The sequence below is a fragment of the Bombina bombina genome, chromosome 2 (assembly GCF_027579735.1).
Source record: "Bombina bombina isolate aBomBom1 chromosome 2, aBomBom1.pri, whole genome shotgun sequence".
Lineage (NCBI taxonomy): Eukaryota > Metazoa > Chordata > Amphibia > Anura > Bombinatoridae > Bombina > Bombina bombina.
Window position 1 is genome coordinate 341316417 of NC_069500.1, and position 23316 is coordinate 341339732.

The 23316-nt window shown below is 39.1% G+C and overlaps 1 protein-coding gene across 1 annotated transcript in view; it reads left to right on the top strand.

Annotated features, from left to right (window-relative positions):
- The window catches only part of HECTD4 (HECT domain E3 ubiquitin protein ligase 4), a 666929-nt gene that overhangs the window by 411811 nt on the left and 231802 nt on the right, over nt 1-23316 (top strand). The window contains exons 40-42 of the mRNA XM_053699752.1: nt 2013-2195; nt 2958-3122; nt 4539-4708. Coding sequence (XP_053555727.1) covers nt 2013-2195; nt 2958-3122; nt 4539-4708 — 518 coding nt within the window. The remainder of the gene's footprint in view (nt 1-2012; nt 2196-2957; nt 3123-4538; nt 4709-23316) is intronic.

The following is a 23316-nucleotide window of genomic DNA, read 5'->3' on the forward strand; positions in this document are numbered from 1 at the left end:
TGTTATCAACAAAGAGGTATTGGCTATATAAATTTAGAGACATTACACCCCTGAAGATTATTGTTTGTTTGGAGCGTCTATATTGACTGGTTTTTCGTGCTGGGGTAACCAATTTATGATAAGCTAAGATTTAAAATATTTGTCTGGTTGCCATAGTAGCTAATGTTTATGTCCTAGCTTTAGATGTATTTATCGTAGGCATTCTTGTATTTTATTCACATTTACAGCACAGGCGCTGCCAGCGGCCGAGGCTGCGCCCATACATCTATCAAGTCACACCAAATAGCTGCTATATATTGTGTTACTGCTTCATCCCTCTTTCAATAATGATGCAGCTCTATTGTTGTACTATAATTTACACAGAGTGTGCCGCCTGCTCCCTCGCCAACCCTTATTCAAGGTCCCATATTATTTTGGAGACAGCCCTTCACAGTCCAGTATGTTTTACACCATAAGGATCCCACTCTAACTTGTATAGTCTTTCTTTGCATATGTGCAGTACCGCATCTTAGTCAAATTAGACCACATGAGGCGCTTGTGCAACACATCTAATGTTAAACCAAAGAGTATATTATAGTCGCTAAGGTTAATCCAAATTGATATACCTACGATTGAGAACCTGTCAGACCTGTTGAGAGATCAGAAGTCCCAATTTATTAGTCACTGGGTCTGACTGCTTGGTTTTCATATACCTCTCTAAATCCTCTACTGTTTTAATTTTAGACAGAGTGCTAATTCATAACCTGTTGGTTCGTACATAGATACACTGAGATGCATAGATTTTGCTACAAGCCCAACACAGTGTCTTTAGAGCAGGCAGGTCCTGCACTGCTATTGCCAATTATACCTTCACTGTACACCACTATTTGAATAGGCTCTATAAGCTATACCAGCCCTATGAAAATTGAACTTAATGCTCCATTGTGCTAAATATCATATCAGACCAATATATATAGTATATAAGTTGCTTGCTACATATCAATTGCCACCTTTACACCCCTACCCACACACCCCCACCATTTCATGATGCGCCTCCTAGCTCGGAAGAATTATTTTTGCGGTTCCTCTAGCCAATGCTGCAGCCTACCCTACTACATACTAAGCCTTTACTTACTTAGCTTACACAATCACCTCCAGTAGTCAATGACCATGTACAACATTAGCTAAGTATGCAATATGTTTACTGAACACATATAACCACCTCCGCTCCCCCCCCCCCATAATACACCTCCTAGGATAGGAGGGTTAACTATGCGGCTCATCTAGCCTATGCCGCACCTTCATTACTTTCCTACAGCGACCCTTGCAGTACATAATGAATGAAGACCATTTTGCCAGCTCCTTATTATGATTATTGAGATGCCTATTCTTTCTCAGGAAATCAACCAACTGCATTATTATGTACAATATTTGATATCTCCTTATACTACTAATGCTTAGGAAAGAATTCCTCCTCTAAAGTGTTAATAACTTTCCAGGGCACATGAGTGGCCCCTTGGGTAATCGGAGGATTTATTGTTTACTTTTGAAAAATGAGGTTCTTACTATAATTCATACTGTAACATTTATGTTGCTCTAACGCTTTTTGCTTTTATTGTTGAGATATTATTGCAATGTAACAGTTCGCAATATGTTACTTTTCACATTGTATGCATATGATTATATTATTTGATAACCTCAATAAAAAATTATAAAAAAAAAAAAAAAAAAAAAAAACTGAATTTAATATTTCTTGTGAATTAAAACACCAGATTGGATTTATTTTGATTTATAGTTAATAGCGGGGAATTCAAAACCAACATAAGTTGCTTTACTAAAACTAAAATCACAATAATTGCCAGATCTAAATTAATACTTAACAGAAGAAAAGAAGTAGGCTATTGCGTAGACATACACATGGATAGGCTTTTTTATTTGCAGCTATCTTCCTTTCAAAACTTACATGTATAAAATATGTTTATATATTTATTGTTTTTTCTATTTATTTTTTTGTTTATTTTTTTATTTTACAGGTGCTTTCTCGAGCCCTGATGTATATTCCACAGCTTGGTAAATACGCAGAGAGTATCCTTGAGAATGGGAGTGGGAGTGTCAGGAAGCTGGCCAAACTGCAAGGCATCGCAAGACAAGCTGTTGCTGCCTTATGTGCACTTGGAGGATTTAAGGAAACAATTAAAATAGGGTCAGAAGTCCAGGTAAAGTCTAATTGCTCTATTAGTTGTAACCTTCCAAGTGGCAGAACAATCTCACAGTGACTGCTTGCATAACTTGTAAAAATTGTTTGAGTGTATAAGCATCTATCTATCTACACACTGTGTGTGAGTGTGTGTATATATATATATAAATATATATATATATATTTATTTATTCTCAATTTTTATTCCGTTTTTACAAAACGTATGAGGGACCTGTCTCTGGCTGCAGAACAGAATATTAAAACTTCTCTAAACCTGCAATAATTAAGAATATGCTCTTTTTTGCTTAAAGAAAATAGAAAGTTGTCTTGAGGTTTGCAAGTCTCTGCTTCAATGTAGTTAGCATAATGTGCATAATTAACATACGCAAGTAAAACTAGTGAATTGTTGCATACATTGTATGATCTATGGTTTATTCACGTCTCATTGCACTGCAAACAGCTTGTTTATTTTAGTTAATGACACTTTCTGAAACTACAAAGGAATGCAGGCTTTCTGGTCCACTTTTCTCACAGTTTTGACTATTTTTTCTTTCATCAGATGGTGAGAATCCACGAGTTATCACATATGAGAATTCCCATCATGACCACTAGGTGGAGAATTCCCACACATGTGTCGTGGATTCTCACCATCATGAAAGATAATGAGCAAATTAAACCAACTAATTGTATATCTTTTGTATTCACATGGGTTTTTCACCCTAAATCATTAATGCTCATTAGTATTATTAATCTTAAAGATAAACCCCCTCTCTTTTGCTAGGTGTTGGGTAAAGGTGTTTCTGGAAGCATTGGCATTGTTGTTTCTATTAACGAACAAGAAGGTATTGCAACTGTGAAATTTCCACCCTTAGATTTTAGGAAATCTTCCAAGTCATCTGACACACTGACTGTTCCATTGTTTAGACTGTCTATACCAAGATCAGAGGTAAGATGTTTTTAAATATATATGTAATTGGCATTCTTACTACATAATATTGAATAAGATTTTATATAGTGCTGTAAGTTATTTGTTTTACCATGAGCGTCTCTCATGTCTGGTGAAGTGCTATTCCATAAATCCTCCCACAGATCTAGCTTCTTGTGCATGATGAGTTTGCATTTAATATATTATAAATGTACACACAAACATATACTCACAGGGGTGAAACAGTCCTCTGCCAAGTTTACTTCTGGCTTTTAGTGGTTTGCAAAATGAATGTGAAGTGCATTCACCTTTGCATGTAAAAAAAGACGACTATTTAGAAAAACATTAAAAGCAGCGTATGAATAAAAACATATTATTTAGAGCCAAAACATAAAATTATTAAAAACGTGGAAGCTTAAATCCTTAAACAATGCTAGAAAATGAACTGGTGCATTTTGGTGTATGGCAACTTTTTGTGATTCCATTTTCGTCTGATCATCAGTTGTTTGTAAGGGAGTACAGAAAAAAAGTATGTTTCCAACGACAACTTCTATTCCTTGTGCAACCTGCCTATACGTATTGCCACAAGTACTTTATTTAGCATCCCTTTATTTTACCGTAGCAAACTTTCTGCTCTTTCATTCTTTAATGAGCATCCATAAATATAATAAGGATTATTTCATTGTGTACATTTAGTTCAATAGCAAACATTTCACTGCATAACTGTTTAATGGTTACCCTAAATACTGCAATAATCCTTTAGTTTAAATTCTGGATTCTGTAAATCTAGTATAAACTGTACCTAACTGTGTTAAATTGATTAATGACCATATTAGCTCTTGTATACCTTTTTGTTCAATTTCTAGTGATTTTATTTTAGAATTTGACATTATTCTTTCTTAATGTTCCATTGTTAAATTGAAAGAATTAACGTGCATGAATAGGAGTATTTGGGAATAAAAATCACTTACATGTAAATGTTCCTTTATTAGAAATTCTTATCTGTATTACTCTGTATATATTTATTGCCAAGATCGGCAAATATATAGGTCTCCTGTACCAAATGTGCTTTGTTGATGTAAAATCATATACAATAACTAGTTACATCATGAGTGACAATTGTGCAGTAAGTGATCTGAAGTCAAATTTATAATGTGAATATTTCTCTAGAAAGAATAAGCTTGATGCTTTAACCCATTTCTGCCAAAGGGGCAACCATCACTGCTTGTAATGTATTTTTATCTTATCTTAGTAGTTCATGAGTTAGATGAGTGACTGATTTTATTTATTTATGTGTGCAAATAGTTTTATGTATTGTGCTCATAATTAAACATTTAAGAATAATTGAAACCTCCAGTTAATGTGACATCCCTCATTTCGTAGAAACTAACTGCTTGAATTTAACTTTTTGCTGCATCAACATTCACTCCCCATCAGGCATTACCTCTCCATAAACTGTCCATTACTGAGAAGGTAGTGCAGGCAGTCCAGTCCATGTTACTTCCCCAGGAGGGGTGCCTATCTATTCACACCTCACTTCCTGCAACAGGAGATGCTTCAACCCCAGTAATGGCAGTGGTCCGGCTTCTTGCAGAGATCAGGACAAGGTGAGGATCAGCATTCTCCTATCCCTGCTTATAAGCTAAAATTGTTAATCCATTAAAAGCTGGCCCATTTCTGGAGCACTATATTGCAGTCATTTCACAAGCAGGTTATCCATTTGCAAAAGCAGTAGATGGCTGCACTATGTTCTGCCATGTAGTGCTCCAGATGCCTACCTAGGTATCTCTTCAACATAGAATGTCATGGGAAAGAAACAAATTTGATAATAGAAGTAAATTGGAAACTTTTCTACAAAGTTATGTTCTGTTAGAATCACAAAAGAAAATGTTTGGGTTTCATATCCCTTTAACGTTACAGTGCTGCGTAACACATTAGCTGTTTATCAATAAACAATAATGACAATATTAAAACACATTCTTTATTGTGAACTAGGTAGACATTATTTTTTTTCATAAAGGTAGTAAGAGTCTACGGAATTGACTTCCCTGCCACTAGAAGGAGGCAAAGATTATATGGTAGTTTGTCTTATCTTTGCTTCTGCTTGAGGAAGTTGAAGAATTGTGATGTGCAGATGATTTCTTCGTTGAGAGGGGTTCTCAGATTGAGTTGAGGCACATTTCTCCTCAGAGTGCAGTGTTTGTCAAAAGGGAGGTTTAAGGAGTTTGGAGTGTCTTAATTTTTCTTCCCCATGAAAATTTAAGTCACTTTTCTCTCAAGGATGTTGCAGGGACTTATTATTTTATTTTTTTGTAAATATATCAAATTTAAAATTTTAGTACCTTTTTTTGTGTTCTTCATACTTATTTGATACTTTTCTTAGGGCCAGATTACGAGTGGCACGTTAACAGTTAAGTGCGAGTGATAAGGGGTTTAAGCTGTTTGTGCATGTCGGGTTTTCTGCTCATATTACAAGTATTATTGCAGTATCTGATGCTATTCCATTTGCTCATTCTCATATAAGACCACTTTAACTTTGTATGCTTTGACAGTGGTGCATTGATCATACTCTTGTTTCAGAAGATGGATCTAGATTTCAAAACAAGACAATCTCTGTCTTGGAGGCTGGATCTCCAGCCTATTTTGCAGGGGGCTTCTTTTGCTCATCCTGTTTGGTCTGTGATCACTACAGATGCAAGTCTAGCAAAATGGGGTGCTGTTTGGGCGTCTCTGACAGGGCAAGGAGTTTGGGCTCCTTGGGAAGCAAGGTTGCCTATAAAACTCTTACTTTTCAGAGCTCTTCAAGCTTGGCCCTTAGTGAAAGGAAAATCTTTTCTCCGGTTCCAGTCATACAGTGTCACATCCGTGGCTTATGTCAACCATCAAGGAGAGACTCGCAGTTCTTTAGCCATGAGGAAAGCTTCTTTAATTCTCTCTTCCGCAGAGGCAAATTGCTGTCTAATTTCAGCAGTCCAAAACCCAGTGGTGTTCAATTGGGAAGCAGATTTTCTCAGTCTTCAGTTTACTTCATCCAGGGGAATTGTCTCTTCATCTGGAAGTGTATAATCAGATTGTAGATCTTTGGGGGGTCTTCCAGAGGTAGATCTGATGGCCTCTCCCAGGTACTTTGCAAGGTCAAGGGACCCTCAGGTGGAGTTTGTAGATGCTCTGATAGCTCTTTGGTCCTTTCAGCTAGCCTATATGTTTCCTTTTCTGGTACTTCTTCCCAGAGTAGTTTCCAAAATAAAACAGGAAAATTAATCAGTGACTCTAATTGCTCCAGCTTGGTCCTGCAGAGTTTGGTTTGCGAATCTGTTTCAGATGTCCAGTTGCCGTCCCTGGCCTCTTCCTCTAAGGCCGGATCTTCTTTGCCAACTTCCTTTTTTACATCACGATTTGAAAGTCCATAAAGTCTTAACTTTATGGACTGGAAGTTGAAGGTTAGTTCTTAGACATAGTGGTTTCTCCAAGTCTGTGATTGAAAACATAATTAAAGGATTACTGTGAAAAAAAAATTGCAGTGTAAAAAGATGTTATAAAACGATTGCTCTATATAAAATTAATAAAAGGCACTTACTGCAAATCTTGAACCATTTGTTTTTCACATAAAAAAAAGTTTTAATAATTTTGCTAATTATATCATGACAACCCACTAATATGGGCTGTGCAATGCTTTATTGCTTCATCCAATCAGTGGCCGTTTCTCTGCATATAGTTATATTTTCTCGGCGTCTCGAGCATGCGCATTCCAGCCGTTTTCTTTCTTATGGCATGGAGAGTCCACAAAACATTCTAATTACTAGTGGGATATTCACTCCTGGCCAGCAAGAGGAGGCAAAGAACACCCCAGCAGAGCTGTTAAGTATCACTTCCCTTACCCATAACCCCCAGTCATTTTCTTTGCTTTGATCACGGGAGGATGGCGAAGATGGTGTCTGAAGATTTTTAACCTTTTAATGGGTACTTTTCCCTGCAAGCAAGGATTGGGGCTATGCTGCTTCTATGTCAATCTCTTTAGTAAGAGTAATGGTGGCTACTAGCAGTTAGAAGACGGCGAGGTAGTCTTTGCTTAAACTTCTAACATTATTGCTAACTCTATTATTGTTGGTTGAGTTGGTTACTCTGTTTTTTCTTTTCTATAGGTCCCTGGTAGATATGGTAAAGCTGCCACACCTCAGAAAACAGCTCCTGCCTGACAGAGCAGGATCCACAGGTAAGTGCTTGCCCTTCTAGGTTTGAAGGTACTGGCACTATAGGGGTTAAATCCTTGTGGAACGCATTTAAATCTGTTTTAGGGGGACTGGCTTTATGTGAAAAGAGGCATCATTTTTTATTGGGGGCTCAGAGATGGGAGAGTGTATGAATTGTTTGACAGGTGTTTGTTTTACTGCTTACTTTTCAGCTCAGCTTATTGGCCCAATCACTTTTGCTGCTGTTGGTTGTGCGTCGTTTTTGTTTGGTACAATTTAAAAAAAAAAAAAAATAGGATTTCTATTACGGTCTCGTGACCACTCCTCTGCACTTCTGGTTTTCGGCTTTTCTGTTCATTTCGGAGTTTGCCCCGGCGAGCGTGGAGGCTGTATTTCATTCTATCTACAGTGGCAAGTGGATTTATGCTGTTTTTGCTACCAGGTGTGTCTGGTTTCTTTCATGTAATTAGCAAGAGTCCATGAGCTAGTGACGTATGGGATATACATTCCTACCAGGAGGGGCAAAGTTTCCCAAACCTCAAAATGCCTACAAATACACCCCTCACCACACCCACAAATCAGTTTTACAAACTTTGCCTCCTATGGAGGTGGTGAAGTATGTTAGTGCTAGATTATACGTTGATATGCGCTCCGCAGCAGGTTGGAGCCCGGTTTTCCTCTCAGCGTGCAGTGAATGTCAGAGGGATGTGAGGAGAGTATTGCCTGTTTGAATTCAATGATCTCCTTCTACGGGGTCTATTTCATAGGTTCTCTGTTATCGGTCGTAGAGATTCATCTCTTACCTCCCTTTTCAGATCGACGATATACTCTTATATATATACCATTTCCTCTGCTGATTTTCGTTTCAGTACTGGTTTGGCTTTCTACAAACATGTAGATGAGTGTCCTGGGGTAAGTAAGTCTTATTTTCTGTGACACTCTAAGCTATGGTTGGGCACTTTTTTAATAAAGTTCTAAATATATGTATTCAAACATTTATTTGCCTTGACTCAGGATGTTCAACATTCCTTATTTTCAGACAGTCAGTTTCATATTTGGGATAATGCATTTGAATCAATCATTTTTCTTACCTTAAAAATTTGACTTTTTTTCCCTGTGGGCTGTTAGGCTTGCGGGGGCTGAAAATGCTTCATTTTATTGCGTCATTTTTGGCGCGGACTTTTTTGGCGCAAAAAATCTTTTCTGTTTCTGGCGTCATACGTGTCGCCGGAAGTTGCGTCATTTTTGACGTTCTTTTGCGCCAAAAATGTCGGCGTTCCGGACGTGGCGTCATTTTTGGCGCCAAATAATGTGGGCGTCTTATTTGGCGCTAAAAAAATATGAGCGTCGCTTTTGTCTCCACATTATTTAAGTCTCATTTTTCTTTGCTTCTGGTTGCTAGAAGCTTGTTCCTTGGCATTTTTCCCATTCCTGAAACTGTCATTTAAGGAATTTGATCAATTTTGCTTTATATGTTGTTTTTTTCTCTTACATATTGCAAGATGTCTCACGTTGCATCTGAGTCAGAAGATACTTCAGGAAAATCGCTGTCTGGTGCTGGAACTACCAAAGCTAAGTGTATCTGCTGTAAACTTTTGGTAGCTGTTCCTCCAGCTGTTGTTTGTATTAATTGTCATGACAAACTTGGTAATGCAGTTAATATTTCCTTTAGTAATGTACCATTACCTGTTGCAGTTCCATCAACATCTAATGTTCAGAGTGTTCCTGATAACAAAGATATTTTGTTTCTGAATCCATCAAGAAGGCTATGTCTCTTATTCCTCCTTCTAGTAAACATAAAAAATCTTTTAAAACTTCTCTTTATACAGATGAATTTTTAAATGAACATCATCATTCTGATTCTAATGACTCTTCTGGTTCAGAGGATTCTGTCTCAGAGGTTGATGCTGATAAATCTTCATATTTATTTAAAATGGAATTTATTCGTTCTTTACTTAAAGAAGTACTAATTGCTTTAGAAATTGAGGATTCTGGTCCTCTTGATACTAAATCTAAACGTTTAGATAAGGTCTTTAAATCTCCTGTGGTTATTCCAGAAGTTTTTCCTGTTCCTGGTGCTATTTCTGAAGTAATTTCCAGAGAATGGAATAATTTGGGTAATTCAATTACTCCTTCTAAACGTTTTAAGCAATTATATCCTGTGCCGTCTGACAGATTAGAATTTTGGGACAAAATCCCTAAAGTTGATGGGGCTATTTCTACCCTTGCTAAACGTACTACTATTCCTACGTCAGATGGTACTTCGTTTAAGGATCCTTTAAATAGGAAAATTGAATCCTTTCTAAGAAAAGCTTATCTGTGTTCAGGTAATCTTCTTACACCTGCTATATCATTGGCTGATGTTGCTGCAGCTTCAACTTTTTGGTTGGAAACTTTAGTGCAACAAGTAACAGATCATGATTCTCATAATATTATTATACTTCTTCAACATGCTAATAATGTTATCTGTGATGCCATTTTTTATATTATCAGAGTTGTCAGGTTTATGTCTCTAGCTATTTTAGCTAGAAGAGCTTTATGGCTTAAAACTTGGAATGCTGATATGTCTTCTAAATCAACTCTACTTTCCATTTCTTTCCAGGGTAACAAATTATTTGGTTCTCAGTTGGATTCTATTATCTCAACTGTTACTGGTGGGAAAGGAACTTTTTTACCACAGGATAAAAAAATCTAAGGGTAAAAACAGGGCTAATAATCGTTTTCGTTCCTTTCGTTTCAACAAAGAACAAAAGCCTGATCCTTCATCCTCAGGAGCAGTTTCAGTTTGGAAACCATCTCCAGTCTGGAATAAATCCAAGCCTTCTAGAAAAGCAAAGCCAGCTTCTAAGTCCACATGAAGGTGCGGCCCTCATTCCAGTTCAGCTGGTAGGGGGCAGGTTACGTTTTTTCAAAGAAATTTGGATCAATTCTGTTCACAATCTTTGGATTCAGAACATTGTTTCAGAAGGGTACAGAATTGGTTTCAAGATAAGACCTCCTGCAAAGAGATTTTTTCTTTCCCGTGTCCCAGTAAATCCAGTGAAAGCTCAAGCATTTCTGAAATGTGTTTCAGATCTAGAGTTGGCTGGAGTAATTATGCCAGTTCCAGTTCTGGAACAGGGGCTGGGGTTTTATTCGAATCTCTTCATTGTACCAAAGAAGGAGAATTCCTTCAGACCAGTTCTGGATCTAAAAATATTGAATCGTTATGTAAGGATACCAACGTTCAAAATGGTAACTGTAAGGACTATCTTGCCTTTTGTTCAGCAAGGGCATTATATGTCCACAATAGATTTACAGGATGCATATCTGCATATTCCGATTCATCCAGATCATTATCAGTTCCTGAGATTCTCTTTCCTGGACAAGCATTACCAGTTTGTGGCTCTGCCGTTTGGCCTAGCTACAGCTCCAAGAATTTTTTCAAAGGTTCTCGGTGCCCTTCTGTCTGTAATCAGAGAACAGGGTATTGTGGTATTTCCTTATTTGGACGATATCTTGGTACTTGCTCAGTCTTCACATTTAGCAGAATCTCATACGAATCGACTTGTGTTGTTTCTTCAAGATCATGGTTGGAGGATCAATTCACTAAAAAGTTAATTGATTCCTCAGACAAGGGTAACCATTCTGGGTTTCCAGATAGATTCAGTGTCCATGACTCTGTCTTTGACAGACAAGAGACGTCTAAAATTGATTTCAGCTTGTCGAAACCTTCAGTCACAATCATTCCCTTCGGTAGCCTTATGCATGGAAATTCTAGGTCTTATGACTGCTGCATCGGACGCGATCCCCTTTGCTCGTTTTCACATGCGACCTCTTCAGCTCTGTATGCTGAATCAATGGTGCAGGGATTACACAAAGATATCTCAATTAATATCTTTAAAACCGATTGTACGACACTCTCTAACGTGGTGGACAGATCACCATCGTTTAATTCAGGGCGCTTCTTTTGTTCTTCCGACCTGGACTGTAATTTCAACAGATGCAAGTCTTACAGGTTGGGGAGCTGTGTGGGGATCTCTGACGGCACAAGGAGTTTGGGAATCTCAGGAGGTGAGATTACCGATCAATATTTTGGAACTCCGTGCAATTTTCAGAGCTCTTCAGTCTTGGCCTCTTCTGAAGAGAGAATCGTTCATTTGTTTTCAGACAGACAATGTCACAACTGTGGCATACATCAATCATCAAGGAGGGACTCGCAGTCCTCTGGCTATGAAAGAAGTATCTCAAATTCTGGTTTGGGCGGAATCCAGCTCCTGTCTAATCTCTGCGGTTCATATCCCAGGTATAGACAATTGGGAAGCGGATTATCTCAGTCGCCAAACGTTGCATCCGGGCGAATGGTCTCTTCACCCAGAGGTATTTCTTCAGATTGTTCAAATGTGGGGACTTCCAGAAATAGATCTGATGGCGTCTCATCTAAACAAGAAACTTCCCAGGTATCTGTCCAGATCCCGGGATCCTCAGGCGGAGGCAGTGGATGCATTATCACTTCCTTGGAAGTATCATCCTGCATATATCTTTCCGCCTCTAGTTGTTCTTCCAAGAGTAATCTCCAAGATTCTGAAGGAATGCTCGTTTGTTCTGCTGGTAGCTCCGGCATGGCCTCACAGGTTTTGGTATGCGGATCTTGTCCGGATGGCCTCTTGCCATCCGTGGACTCTTCCGTTAAGACCAGACCTTCTGTTGCAAGGTCCTTTTTTCCATCAGGATCTCAAATCCTTAAATTTAAAGGTATGGAGATTGAACACTTGATTCTTGGTCAAAGAGGTTTCTCTGACTCTGTGATTAATACTATGTTACAGGCTCGTAAATCTGTATCTAGAGAGATATATTATAGAGTCTGGAAGACTTATATTTCTTGGTGTCTTTCTCATCATTTTTCTTGGCATTCTTTTAGAATTCCGAAAATTTTACAGTTTCTTCAGGATGGTTTAAATAAAGGTTTGTCCACAAGTTCTTTGAAAGGACAAATCTCTGCTCTTTCTGTTCTTTTTCACAGAAAGATTGCTAATCTTCCTGATATTCATTGTTTTGTACAAGCTTTGGTTCGTATAAAACCTGTCATTAAGTCAATTTCTCCTCCTTGGAGTTTGAATTTGGTTATGGGGGTTCTTCAAGCTCCTCCTTTTGAACCCATGCATTCATTGGACATTAAATTACTTTCTTGGAAAGTTTTGTTCCTTTTGGCGATCTCTTCTGCCAGAAGAGTCTCTGAATTATCTGCTCTTTCTTGTGAGTCTCCTTTTCTGATTTTTCATCAGGATAAGGCGGTGTTGCGAACTTCTTTTGAATTTTTACCTAAGGTTGTGAATTCCAACAACATTAGTAGAGAAATTGTGGTTCCCTCATTATGTCCTAATCCTAAGAATTCTAAGGAGAAATCGTTGCATTCTTTGGATGTTGTTAGAGCTTTGAAATATTATGTTGAAACTACTAAGTCTTTCCGAAAGACTTCTAGTCTATTTGTTATCTTTTCCGGTTCTAGAAAAGGCCAGAAAGCTTCTGCCATTTCTTTGGCATCTTGGTTGAAATCTTTAATTCATCATGCCTATGTCGAGTCAGGTAAAACTCCGCCTCAAAGGATTACAGCTCATTCTACTAGGTCAGTTTCTACTTCCTGGGCGTTTAGGAATGAAGCTTCGGTTGATCAGATTTGCAAAGCAGCAACTTGGTCCTCTTTGCATACTTTTACTAAATTCTACCATTTTGATGTATTTTCTTCTTCTGAAGCAGTTTTTGGTAGAAAAGTACTTCAGGCAGCGGTTTCAGTTTGAATCTTCTGTTTATGTTTTTCATTAAACTTTATTTTGGGTGTGGATTATTTTCAGCAGGAATTGGCTGTCTTTATTTTATCCCTCCCTCTCTAGTGACTCTTGCGTGGAAAGATCCACATCTTGGGTAGTCATTATCCCATACGTCACTAGCTCATGGACTCTTGCTAATTACATGAAAGAAAACATAATTTATGTAAGAACTTACTTGATAAATTCATTTCTTTCATATTAGCAAGAGTCCATGAGGCCCACCCTTTTTTGTGGTGGTTATGATTTTTTTGTATAAAGCACAATTATTCCAATTCCTTATTTTATATGCTTTCGCACTTTTTTCTTATCACCCCACTTCTTGGCTATTCGTTAAACTGATTTGTGGGTGTGGTGAGGGGTGTATTTGTAGGCATTTTGAGGTTTGGGAAACTTTGCCCCTCCTGGTAGGAATGTATATCCCATACGTCACTAGCTCATGGACTCTTGCTAATATGAAAGAAATGAATTTATCAGGTAAGTTCTTACATAAATTATGTTTTTCTGTGCTAGTGGGATAGCAACTTCTGGAGGGGTAAGACCTCAGCAGAGCTGAGGGTTTTAAGTGCTTATTTATGTTTCTTTCATGTAATTGGCAAGAGTCCATGAGCTAGTGACGTATGGGATATACAATCCTACCAGGAGGGGCAAAGTTTCCCAAACCTCAAAATTCCTATAAATACACCCCTCACCACACCAACAATTCAGTTTTACAAACTTTGCCTCCTATGGAGGTGGTGAAGTAAGTTTGTGCTAAGATTTCTACGTTGATATGCGTTTCTCAGCATTTTTGAAGCTCGATTCCTCTCAGAGTACAGTGAATGTCAGAGGGATGTGAAGGGGGTATCACCTATTGAATGCAATGGTTTTCCTCACGGGGATCTATTTCAAAGGTTCTCTGTTATCGTCGTAGAGATTCATCTCCTACCTCCCTTTTCAGATTGACTATATACTCTCATACTCCATTACCTCTACTGATAACCGTTTCAGTATTGGTTTGGCTATCTGCTATATGTGGATGGGTGTCTTTTGGTAAGTATCTTTTCATTACTTAAGACACTCTAAGCTATGGTTTGGCACTTTATGTATTTATATAAAGTTCTAAATATATGTATTGTAGTTAAATTTGTCATGATTCAGGTTTTCAGTATATTTCATTTTTACAGACTGTCAGTTTCATATCTGGGAAATGCTTTTTTATGAAAATTTATTTCTTACCTGGGGTATAGACTCTCTTTCAAATTGACTGTCACTTAAATTTGCGGTCAGAATTAGGCTCGCGAGGGCGCAAAATACCAAAGTTTATTGCGTCATTCTTGGCGTGAGATTTTTTTTGGCGCGAAGCTATGTTCGTTGATGCAAATTCGTAATTTCCGGCGTCTTAGTTGATGCCGTGTCCTGCACAAAGGTTGCATCTTCTGTGACGCGAGTGTGTCATTTCCGGACGTTTTTGGTGCCAAAAAATATTTTTCTGTTTGTTGTGCATCATACTTGGCGCCAAATATTTTCATTATTTAAGGCCCCATTCCTATTTGCCTCTTGCCTTTCTTCTATGTCAGAGGGCTATGCTGTTTGCATTTTTTCCCATTCCTGAAACTGCCATATAAGGAAATTGATAATTTTGCTTTATATGTTGTTTTTTTCTCTTACATTTGCAAGATGTCTCTATCTGATCCTGTCTCAGAATTCAGTGTTGGATCCCAGCTGCCTGATAACAGTTCTACCAAAGCTAAGTGCATTTGTTGTAAACTTGTGGAGATTATACCTCCAGCTGTGGTTTGTAATAGTTGTCATGATAAATTTTTACATGCAGATAATGTATCCATCAGTAGTAGTTCATTACATGTTGCTGTTCCCTCAACATCTAATACACAAGATATACCTGTAAATTTAAAATAATTTATTTCTGATTCTATTCAGAAGGCTTTGTCTGCCATTCTGCCTTCTAATAAACGTAAAAGGTCTTTTAAAACTTCTCATAGAGTTGATGAAATTTCAAATGACCGGCAACATACTGAATTATCCTTCTCTGATTCAGAAGATCCTGCCTCAGATATTGACACTGACAAATCCTCTTATTTATTTAAAATGGATTATATTCGTTCTTTATTAAAAGAAGTGTTGATTGCATTAGATATGGAAGAAACCAGTCCTCTTGATATTAAAACTAGTAAACGTTTAAATTCTGTTTATAAACCTCCTGTGGTTATTCCAGAGTTTTTTCCAGTTCCTGATGCTATTTCTGATATGATTTCTAAAGAATGGAATAGGCCTGGTGGTACTTTTATTCCTTCTTCAAGGTTTAAAAAATGTATCCTTTGCCAGCAGTTAGATTGGAGTTTTGGGAAAAGTTCCCCAAAGTTGATAGGGCCATCTCTACTCTTGCTAAACGTACTACTATTCCTATGGAAGATAGTACTTCTTTTAAAGATCCTTTAGATAGGAAACTTGAATCTTATCTAAGGAAAGCTTATTTATATTCAGGTCCTCTTCTTAGGCCTGCAATTTCTTTGGCTGATGTTGCAGCTGCTTCAACTTTTTGGTTGGATACTTTAGCGCAACAAGTATTGGATCATGATTTGTCTAGCATTGTTAAGTTGATTCATCATACTAATAATTTCATTTGTGATGCCATTTTTGATATCATCAAAATTGATGTTCGATATATGTCTTTAGCTATTTTAGCTAGAAGAGCTTTGTGGCTCAAATCTTGGAATGCTGAAATGAGTTCTAAGTCCAGATTGCTTTCTCTTTCTTTCCAATGTAATAAATTATTTGGTTCTCAGTTGGATTCAATAATTTCAACTGTCACTGGGGGGAAGGGAGTTTTATGCCTCAGGATAAAAAACCTAAAGGTAAATCTAAAGCTTCTAACCGTTTTCGTTCCTTTCGACATAATAAGGAACAGAAATCTAATCCTTCCCCAAAGGAATCTGTTTCCAATTGGAAGCCTTCCTCAAATTGGAATAAATCCAAGCCATTTAAGAGATCAAAGCCAGCCCCCAAGTCCGCATGAAGGTGCGGCCCTCATTCCAGCTCAGCTGGTAGGGGGCAGATTCAAATTTTTCAAAGATGTTTGGATCAGTTCAGTCCAAAATCATTGGATTCAGAGTATTGTCTCTCAGGGGTACAGAATAGGATTCAGAGTAAGACCACCTGTGAGAAGATTTTCTTTTTTAAGATACTATGATTCCACGGATTTCATCCTTGTGGGATATCACCTCCTGGCCAGCAGGAGGAGGCAAAGAGCACCACAGCAGAGCTGTATAAATAGCTCCTCCCTTCCCTCCCACTCCAGTCATTCTTTTTGCCTGTGTTAGTGATAGGAAGAGGTAAAGTGAGGTGTTAGTTTAGATTCTTCAATCAAGAGTTTATTATTTTTAAAATCGTACCAGTGAGTGCTACTTTATTATAGGGTGTAGCCGTATTCCTTGTCATCCTCTAGAGTAGAGCTACAGGTGGCTTTAAAGCAATGGGAACTGGTGGGACAAAGCTTTCACTGCCCCTGCCATACTGATTGCTGTCCTTCTGGTGATGGTCTTTGCAAATGTTAAACTAAGGCCCTTAACGTTTTTCACAGGATGATAGAAGAGAGAAGACTTCTTGACCCTGTGAGATTTCATGCTGTCGCTCAGCATAAAGGTATGTGCAGCCTTTTTTCTTCTGGGATATAGATTGACTCAAAATAGGCTGAATATGTTATTACCTAATATATGGGGAAATAAGACTAATCTGTTATAAGTTTCTCTCCCTACTCTGTCTCTTTTTAGGAGTCATGACAAGGTGCTTTTGGGCTTTTTGTATATTATCCCTTTGTGGTGATATGACGCTGGGGGCATTTATTTTTTTGCTGTTTATTATGCAGTGTGTTTCTTTTTACATGTGCTTGATAGGTGTTCTGCAACAATTTTTAGACTTAACCGGCATTATTTACTTAGGTAAATTAGCCGAGACCGGGTTTGTTTTTCTTCACGTCCACAAGGGGCGGGGCTTAGTTTTGCACGCTTGAACGCGCACTGGTTTGTCTTGTTGCGATCCCGGCATCTGAACTTTCGGTTCTTCTGGGGAGGAGCTTGTATGCCGATCTGGAGAAATACGTTTTCAAAATATTCAGATTTCTGTTCCGGTGATTGCTACAACCGCATTAAAGCAGGAGGTCCTTGGCATTTTTTAAGATCAATTGGAAGTGATCTGTGTATCGTGGGGGCAAGGTAGGCGCCTCAGCAGAGCTGTTGAGGCGGAGGTGTGCTTTATTTTCATGAATTTAGTTAGCTTTTTTTCTAAGTGCAGTAAAATCGTTGTTGTTTTAAATTTTAAAGGCACAGTATTCTTTTTTGGCTTATAAGGATTTATAGACAGCACTCATATTAGGGCTGTTTTATTCCTTTTTTTTTTTTGGCATAAGATTGTCAAAATTAAGCAACCAAAAAGTTTGCTTGCTTAATTTATCATGGAAGATCTTCCAAACGTTACATGTTCTATGTGTTTAAATGCCAATGTGGAACCTCCCTTTACTTTTTGTCCCGCATGCATTGAAAAAGCTCTTCTATTTAGAGAGCATATTTTCTTTGATCAACAATTGGCTAAAATGTATGCTTCTCAGGGTTCTACCGATAAGATACAGAGTATGCCGCAACTTTCTTCCCAAGCGTCACAGCCCTTAACACCCGCTCAAGTGGAGCCATGTACCTCTGCTGCGATTACTTTAAAGGATGTAGCTACTGTTATGTCATCTACTCTTTCGGAGGCGCTATCTGCTTTTCCTGTATTTCAAGGTAAACGCAGAAGGAAAGAAGCCCATATGGTTAATACAGCTTCTGATGCTTTAATGGCAATCTCAGATATACCCTCCCAGTGCTCTGAATTGGAGGGTATGGAGGTTCTATCCGAAGGTGAACTTTCTGATTCTGGTGGTGTATTGCCACTGATAGATTCAGAAGTGGTTTCCTTCCGGTTTAACTTTAACACCTCCGTTTGTTATTGAGGGACGTTTTAGTGACTCTGGATGATTCAATTGTGGTTCCTCCAGATAAATTGAGTAAGTTGGACAGATATCTAGAAGTCCCTTCTTATTCTGATGTTTTTCCAGTTTCTAAGAAAACTTTGGAGATTATTGCCAAGGAATGGGAGAGACCAGGTATTCCTTTTTCTCCTTCTTCCATTTTCAAGAAGATGTACCCTATAGCTGAGGCTATTAGGGATTCTTGGCAGATGATTCCTAAAGTGGAGGGAGCTATCTCCTTCTTGGCTAAACAAACTACTATTCCTATTGAGGATAGTTGTGCTTTTAAAGATCCTATGGATAAAATTGGAGGGTCTTCTTAAAAAGATTTATGTTCATCAGGGGTTGCTATTGCAACCGGCGGCCTGCATTGTTACGGTTACTAGTGCGGCGGCTTATTGGTTTGACGCTCTGGAAGAGTCTCTTAAAACTGAGACTTCTTTGGAAGAGATTCAGGATAGAATTAAGGCTCTTAAATTAGCTAATTATTTTATTACAGATGCTTCTTTGCAGATTACCAAGCTGGCGGCTAAGAGTTCGGGGTTTTCCATCTTAGCACGCAGAGCCTTATGGTTGAAATCTTGGTCTGCAGATGTGTCATCCAAGTCTAAGCTTTTGGCTATTCCTTACAAGGTGAAGACCCTGTGTGGGCCTGACTTGAAGGAAATTATTGCTGACATCACGGGAGGTAAGGGTCATTCTCTCCCTCAGGATAAGAAATCCAAACAGAGAGGTCGACAGTACTTTTCGTTCCTTTCGAAACTTTAAAGGAATTCCCCTTTCTCTTCCTATAAAAAGGAAGGTAATTATTTGCAAAACAAATCTACCTGGAGACCAAGCCAGTCTTGGAATAAGGGTAAACAATCCAAAAAACCTGCTGCTGCTCCCAAATCAGCATGAAGGGTTGGTCCCCGATCCGGGACTGGATCTAGTAGGGGGCAGACTGTCTTTCTTCATCCAGGCTTGGATGAGAGATGCTCAGGATCCCTGGGCAATAGATATAGTGTCTCAGGGATACAAACTGGAATTTCCAAAATTCTTCCCCCAGAGGAAGGTTTCTTCTTTCACGATTATCTGTAGACCAGATAAAAAGAGAGGTGTTCTTACTTGTAAAAGACCTCTTCTCCATGGGAGTAATTTGTCCCGTTCCAATTCAGGAACAGGGGTTTTATTCAAATCTGTTTGTAATTCCCAAAAAAGAGGGAAACTTCAGACCTATCTTAGATCTCAAGAGTCTAAACAAGTTTCTCAGAGTTCTATCTTTCAAGATGTAAACTATTCGTACCATTCTTCCTTCAATCCAGGAAGGTCAGTTTATGTCGACAGTGGATCTAAAGGATGCATATCTTCATGTTCCTATTCACAGAGATCATTTCAAGTTCCTGAGGTTTGCCTTTCTGGACAAACATTTTCAGTTTGTGGCTCTCCATTTCGGTCTGGCCACGGCGCCAAGAATTTTCACAAAGGTTCTGGGGTCTTTATTGGCGGTTCTAAGGCCACGGGGCATTGCGGTGGCGCCTTATCTGGACGATATTCTGATCCAGGCTTCATCATTTCAACTGGCAAGGTCCCACACCGACATTGTGCTTTCCTTCCTAAGGACCCACGGGTGGAAGCTAAGCTTGGAAAAGAGTTCATTAGTTCCTCGGACAAGAGTTTCCTTTCTGGGAACTCTAATCGACTATATTTCAATGAAGATTTTTCTGACGGAGGTCAGAAAGTCAGAAATTCTGAATACATGTCGGCTCATTCAGTCCAATCCTCGTCCGTCAGTGGCTCAGTGCATGGAGGTAATCGGATTGATGGTGGCGGCAATGGACATCGTTCCGTTTGCTAGTTTTCATCTCAGGCCTCTGCAATTAAGCATGCTCAGGCAGTGGAATGGGGATTATACAGATTTGTCTCCTCAAATAAATCTAGATCAGGAGACAAGGCACTCTCTTCTATGGTGGTTGTCGCTGGATCATCTATCCCAGGGGACATGCTTCCGCAGACCCTCATGGGTGATAGTGACAACGGATGCCAGCCTGTTAGGATGGGGAGCAGTCTGGAACTCCCTGAGGGCTCAGGGTGTATGGAGGCAGAGTCTCTCCTTCCCATCAATATCCTAGAGTGAGAGCAATATTCAATGCGCTTCGGGCTTGGCCTCAATTGGCTTCGGCTCAATTCATCAGATTCCAGTCGGACAACATAACGACGGTAGCTTACATCAATCATCAGGGAGAAACAAGGAGTTCCTTAGCAATGACAGAGGTAACCAAGATAATACAGTGGGTAGAGTCTTACTCTTGCCATCTGTTAGCGATTCACATCCCAGGGGTGGAAAACTGGGAAGCAGATTTTCTTAGCAGACAGACATTTCATCCGGGAGAGTGGGAACTCCATCCGGAGATTTTTGCCAACCTGATTTTCAGATGGGGCAGGCCGGAGTTGGATCTCATGGCATCTCGCCGGAATGCCAAGCTTCCAAGATACGGGTCCAGATCCAGGGATCCTCAGGCGGAGCTGATTGATGCCTTGGCAGTGCCTTGGTCTTTCAGCCTAGCATATGTATTTCCTCCGTTTGCTCTTCTTCCTCGGGTAATTGCTCGAATCAAACAGGAAAGGGCATCGGTGATCCTCATTGCCCCGGCGTGGCCTCGCAGGATTTGGTATGCTGATCTGGTGGACATGTCAACTCTGCCACCGTGGAAGTTCCCATTGTGGAAAGACCTTCTCATTCAGGGTCCCTTACATCATCCGAATCTAGTTTCTCTGCAACTGACTGCTTGGAGATTGAACGCTTAATTTTATCTAAGCAAGGTTTTTCTGATTCGGTCATAGATACTTTGATTTAGGCACGTAAGCCTGTTACAGTAAAATTTACCATAAGATATGGCTTAAATATCTTTTTTGGTGTGAATCCAAGGGCTACTCATGGAGTAGGGTTAGGATTCCCAGGATTTTGTCTTTTCTCCAAGAAGGATTGGAGAAGGGGTTATCAGCGAGTTCCTTGAAGGGACAGATTTCTGCTTTATCTATTTTGTTACACAAGCGTCTGGCGGATGTTTCAGATGTACAATCTTTTTGTCAGACTCTGACTAGAATCAGACCTGTTTTTAGACCTATTGCTCCTCCTTGGAGTTTAAATTTAGTTCTTAGTGTTCTTCAAGGGGTTCCATCTGAACCTATGCATTCCATAGATATTAAGTTATTATCTTGGAAAGTGTTATTTCTGGTTGCTATTTCTTCTGCTCGAAGAGTATCTGAGCTTTCTGCATTACAATATGATTCTCCTTATCTTATTTTTCATGCGGATAAGGTGGTGTTACGTACTAAACCTGGTATTCTTCCTAAGGTTGTTTCAACCAAGAATATTAATCAGTAGATTGTTCTTCCTTCTTTGTGTCCTAATCCTTCTTCTAAGAAGGAACGTCTGTTACTTAACTTAGACGTGGTCCGTGCTTTAAAATGTTATTTACAAGCAACTAAGGATTTTCGACAAACGTCTTCTTTGTTTGTTGTTTTTTCAGGGAAACGTAGGGGTCAGAAAGCTACGGCTACCTCTCTTTCTTTTTGGCTGAGGAGTATCATCCGTTTTGCATATGAGACTGCTGGACGGTAGCCTCCTGAACGAATTACGGCTCATTCCACTAGGGCTGTGGCTTCCTCATGGGCATTCAAAAATTATGCTTCTGTTGAGCAGATTTGCAAAGCTGCAACTTGGTCGTCTCTTCACACTTTTTCCAAAATTTACAGATTTGATACTTTCGCCTCTGCTGAGGCTGCTTTTGGGAGGAAAGTTCTTCAAGCAGTGGTGCCTTCTGTTTAGGTTCCCTGTCTCATCCCTCCCTTTTCATCCGTGTACTATAGCTTTGGTATTGTATCCCACAATTAAGGATGAAATCCGTGGACTCATCGTATCTTAAAAAAGAAAAGAAAATGTATGCTTACCTGATAAATTTATTTCTTTTTGGATATGATGATTCAACGGCCCGCTCTGTTCTAAATGAGACAGGTTATTTATTTTTTGTTAAACTTCAGACACCTCTGTACCTTGGCTTTTCCTTTCTCTTCCTAACTTCGTTCGGATGACTGGAGTGGGAGGGAAGGGAGGAGCTATTTATACAGCTCTGCTGTGGTGCTCTTTGCCTCCTCCTGCTGGCCAGGAGGCGATATCCCACAAGTAAGGATGAAATCCGTGGACTCATCGTATCCAAAAAGAAATAAATTTATCAGGTAAGCATAAATTTTCTTTTTTCTTTCACGCATTCCAGTGAACCCAGTAAAGGCTCAGGCTTTCCTGAAGTGTGTTTCAGACCTGGAGTTATCAGGGGTAATCATGCCAGTTCCGTTTCAGGAACAGGGTCTGGGGTTTTATTCATATCTATTCATTGTCCCAAAGAAACAAAATTCATTCAAACCAGTTTTGGATCTAAAGATTTTGAATTGATATGTAAGAGTACCAACTTTCAAGATGGTGACTATAAGGACTATTCTGCCTTTTGTTCAGCAAGGGCATTATATGTCCACAATAGACTTATAGGATGCATATCTTCATATTCCGATTCATCCGGATCACTATCAGTTCCTGAGATTCTCTTTTCTAGACAAGCATTACCAATTTGTTGCTCTTCCTTTTGGCCTAGCGACAGCTCCAAGAATCTTTTCAAAAGTTCTCGGTGCCCTACTCTCTGTAATCAGAGAGCGGGGTATTGCGGTGTTTCCTTATTTTGACGATATCTTGGTACTCGCTCAGTCTTTAAGTTATGCAGAATCTCACGTGAATCAACTAGTGTTGTTTCTACAAAGACATGGTTGGAGGATTAATTTACCAAAAAGTTATTTGATTCCTCAGACAAAGGTAACCAGTGTCCATGACTTTGTCTCTAACAGACAAGAGACATTTGAAATTGGTTGCAGCCTGTCGGAACCTTCAGTCTCAGTCATTCTCTTCAGTAGCTATGTGCATGGAAGTTTTAGGTCTCATGACTGCAGCATCAGACGCTATCCCCACGTTTTCATATGAGATCTCTCCAGCTTTGCTGAATCAATGATGCAGGGATTATACAAGGATATCACAATTAATATCCTTAAATCCCAATGTTTGACTTTCTCTGACTTGGTGGTTAGATCACCATCATATAATTCTAGGGGCCTCTTTTGTTCGTCCAACCTGTTTGGGGATCTCTGACAGCACAAGGGGTTTGGAAATCTCAAGAGGCGAGATTACCAATCAA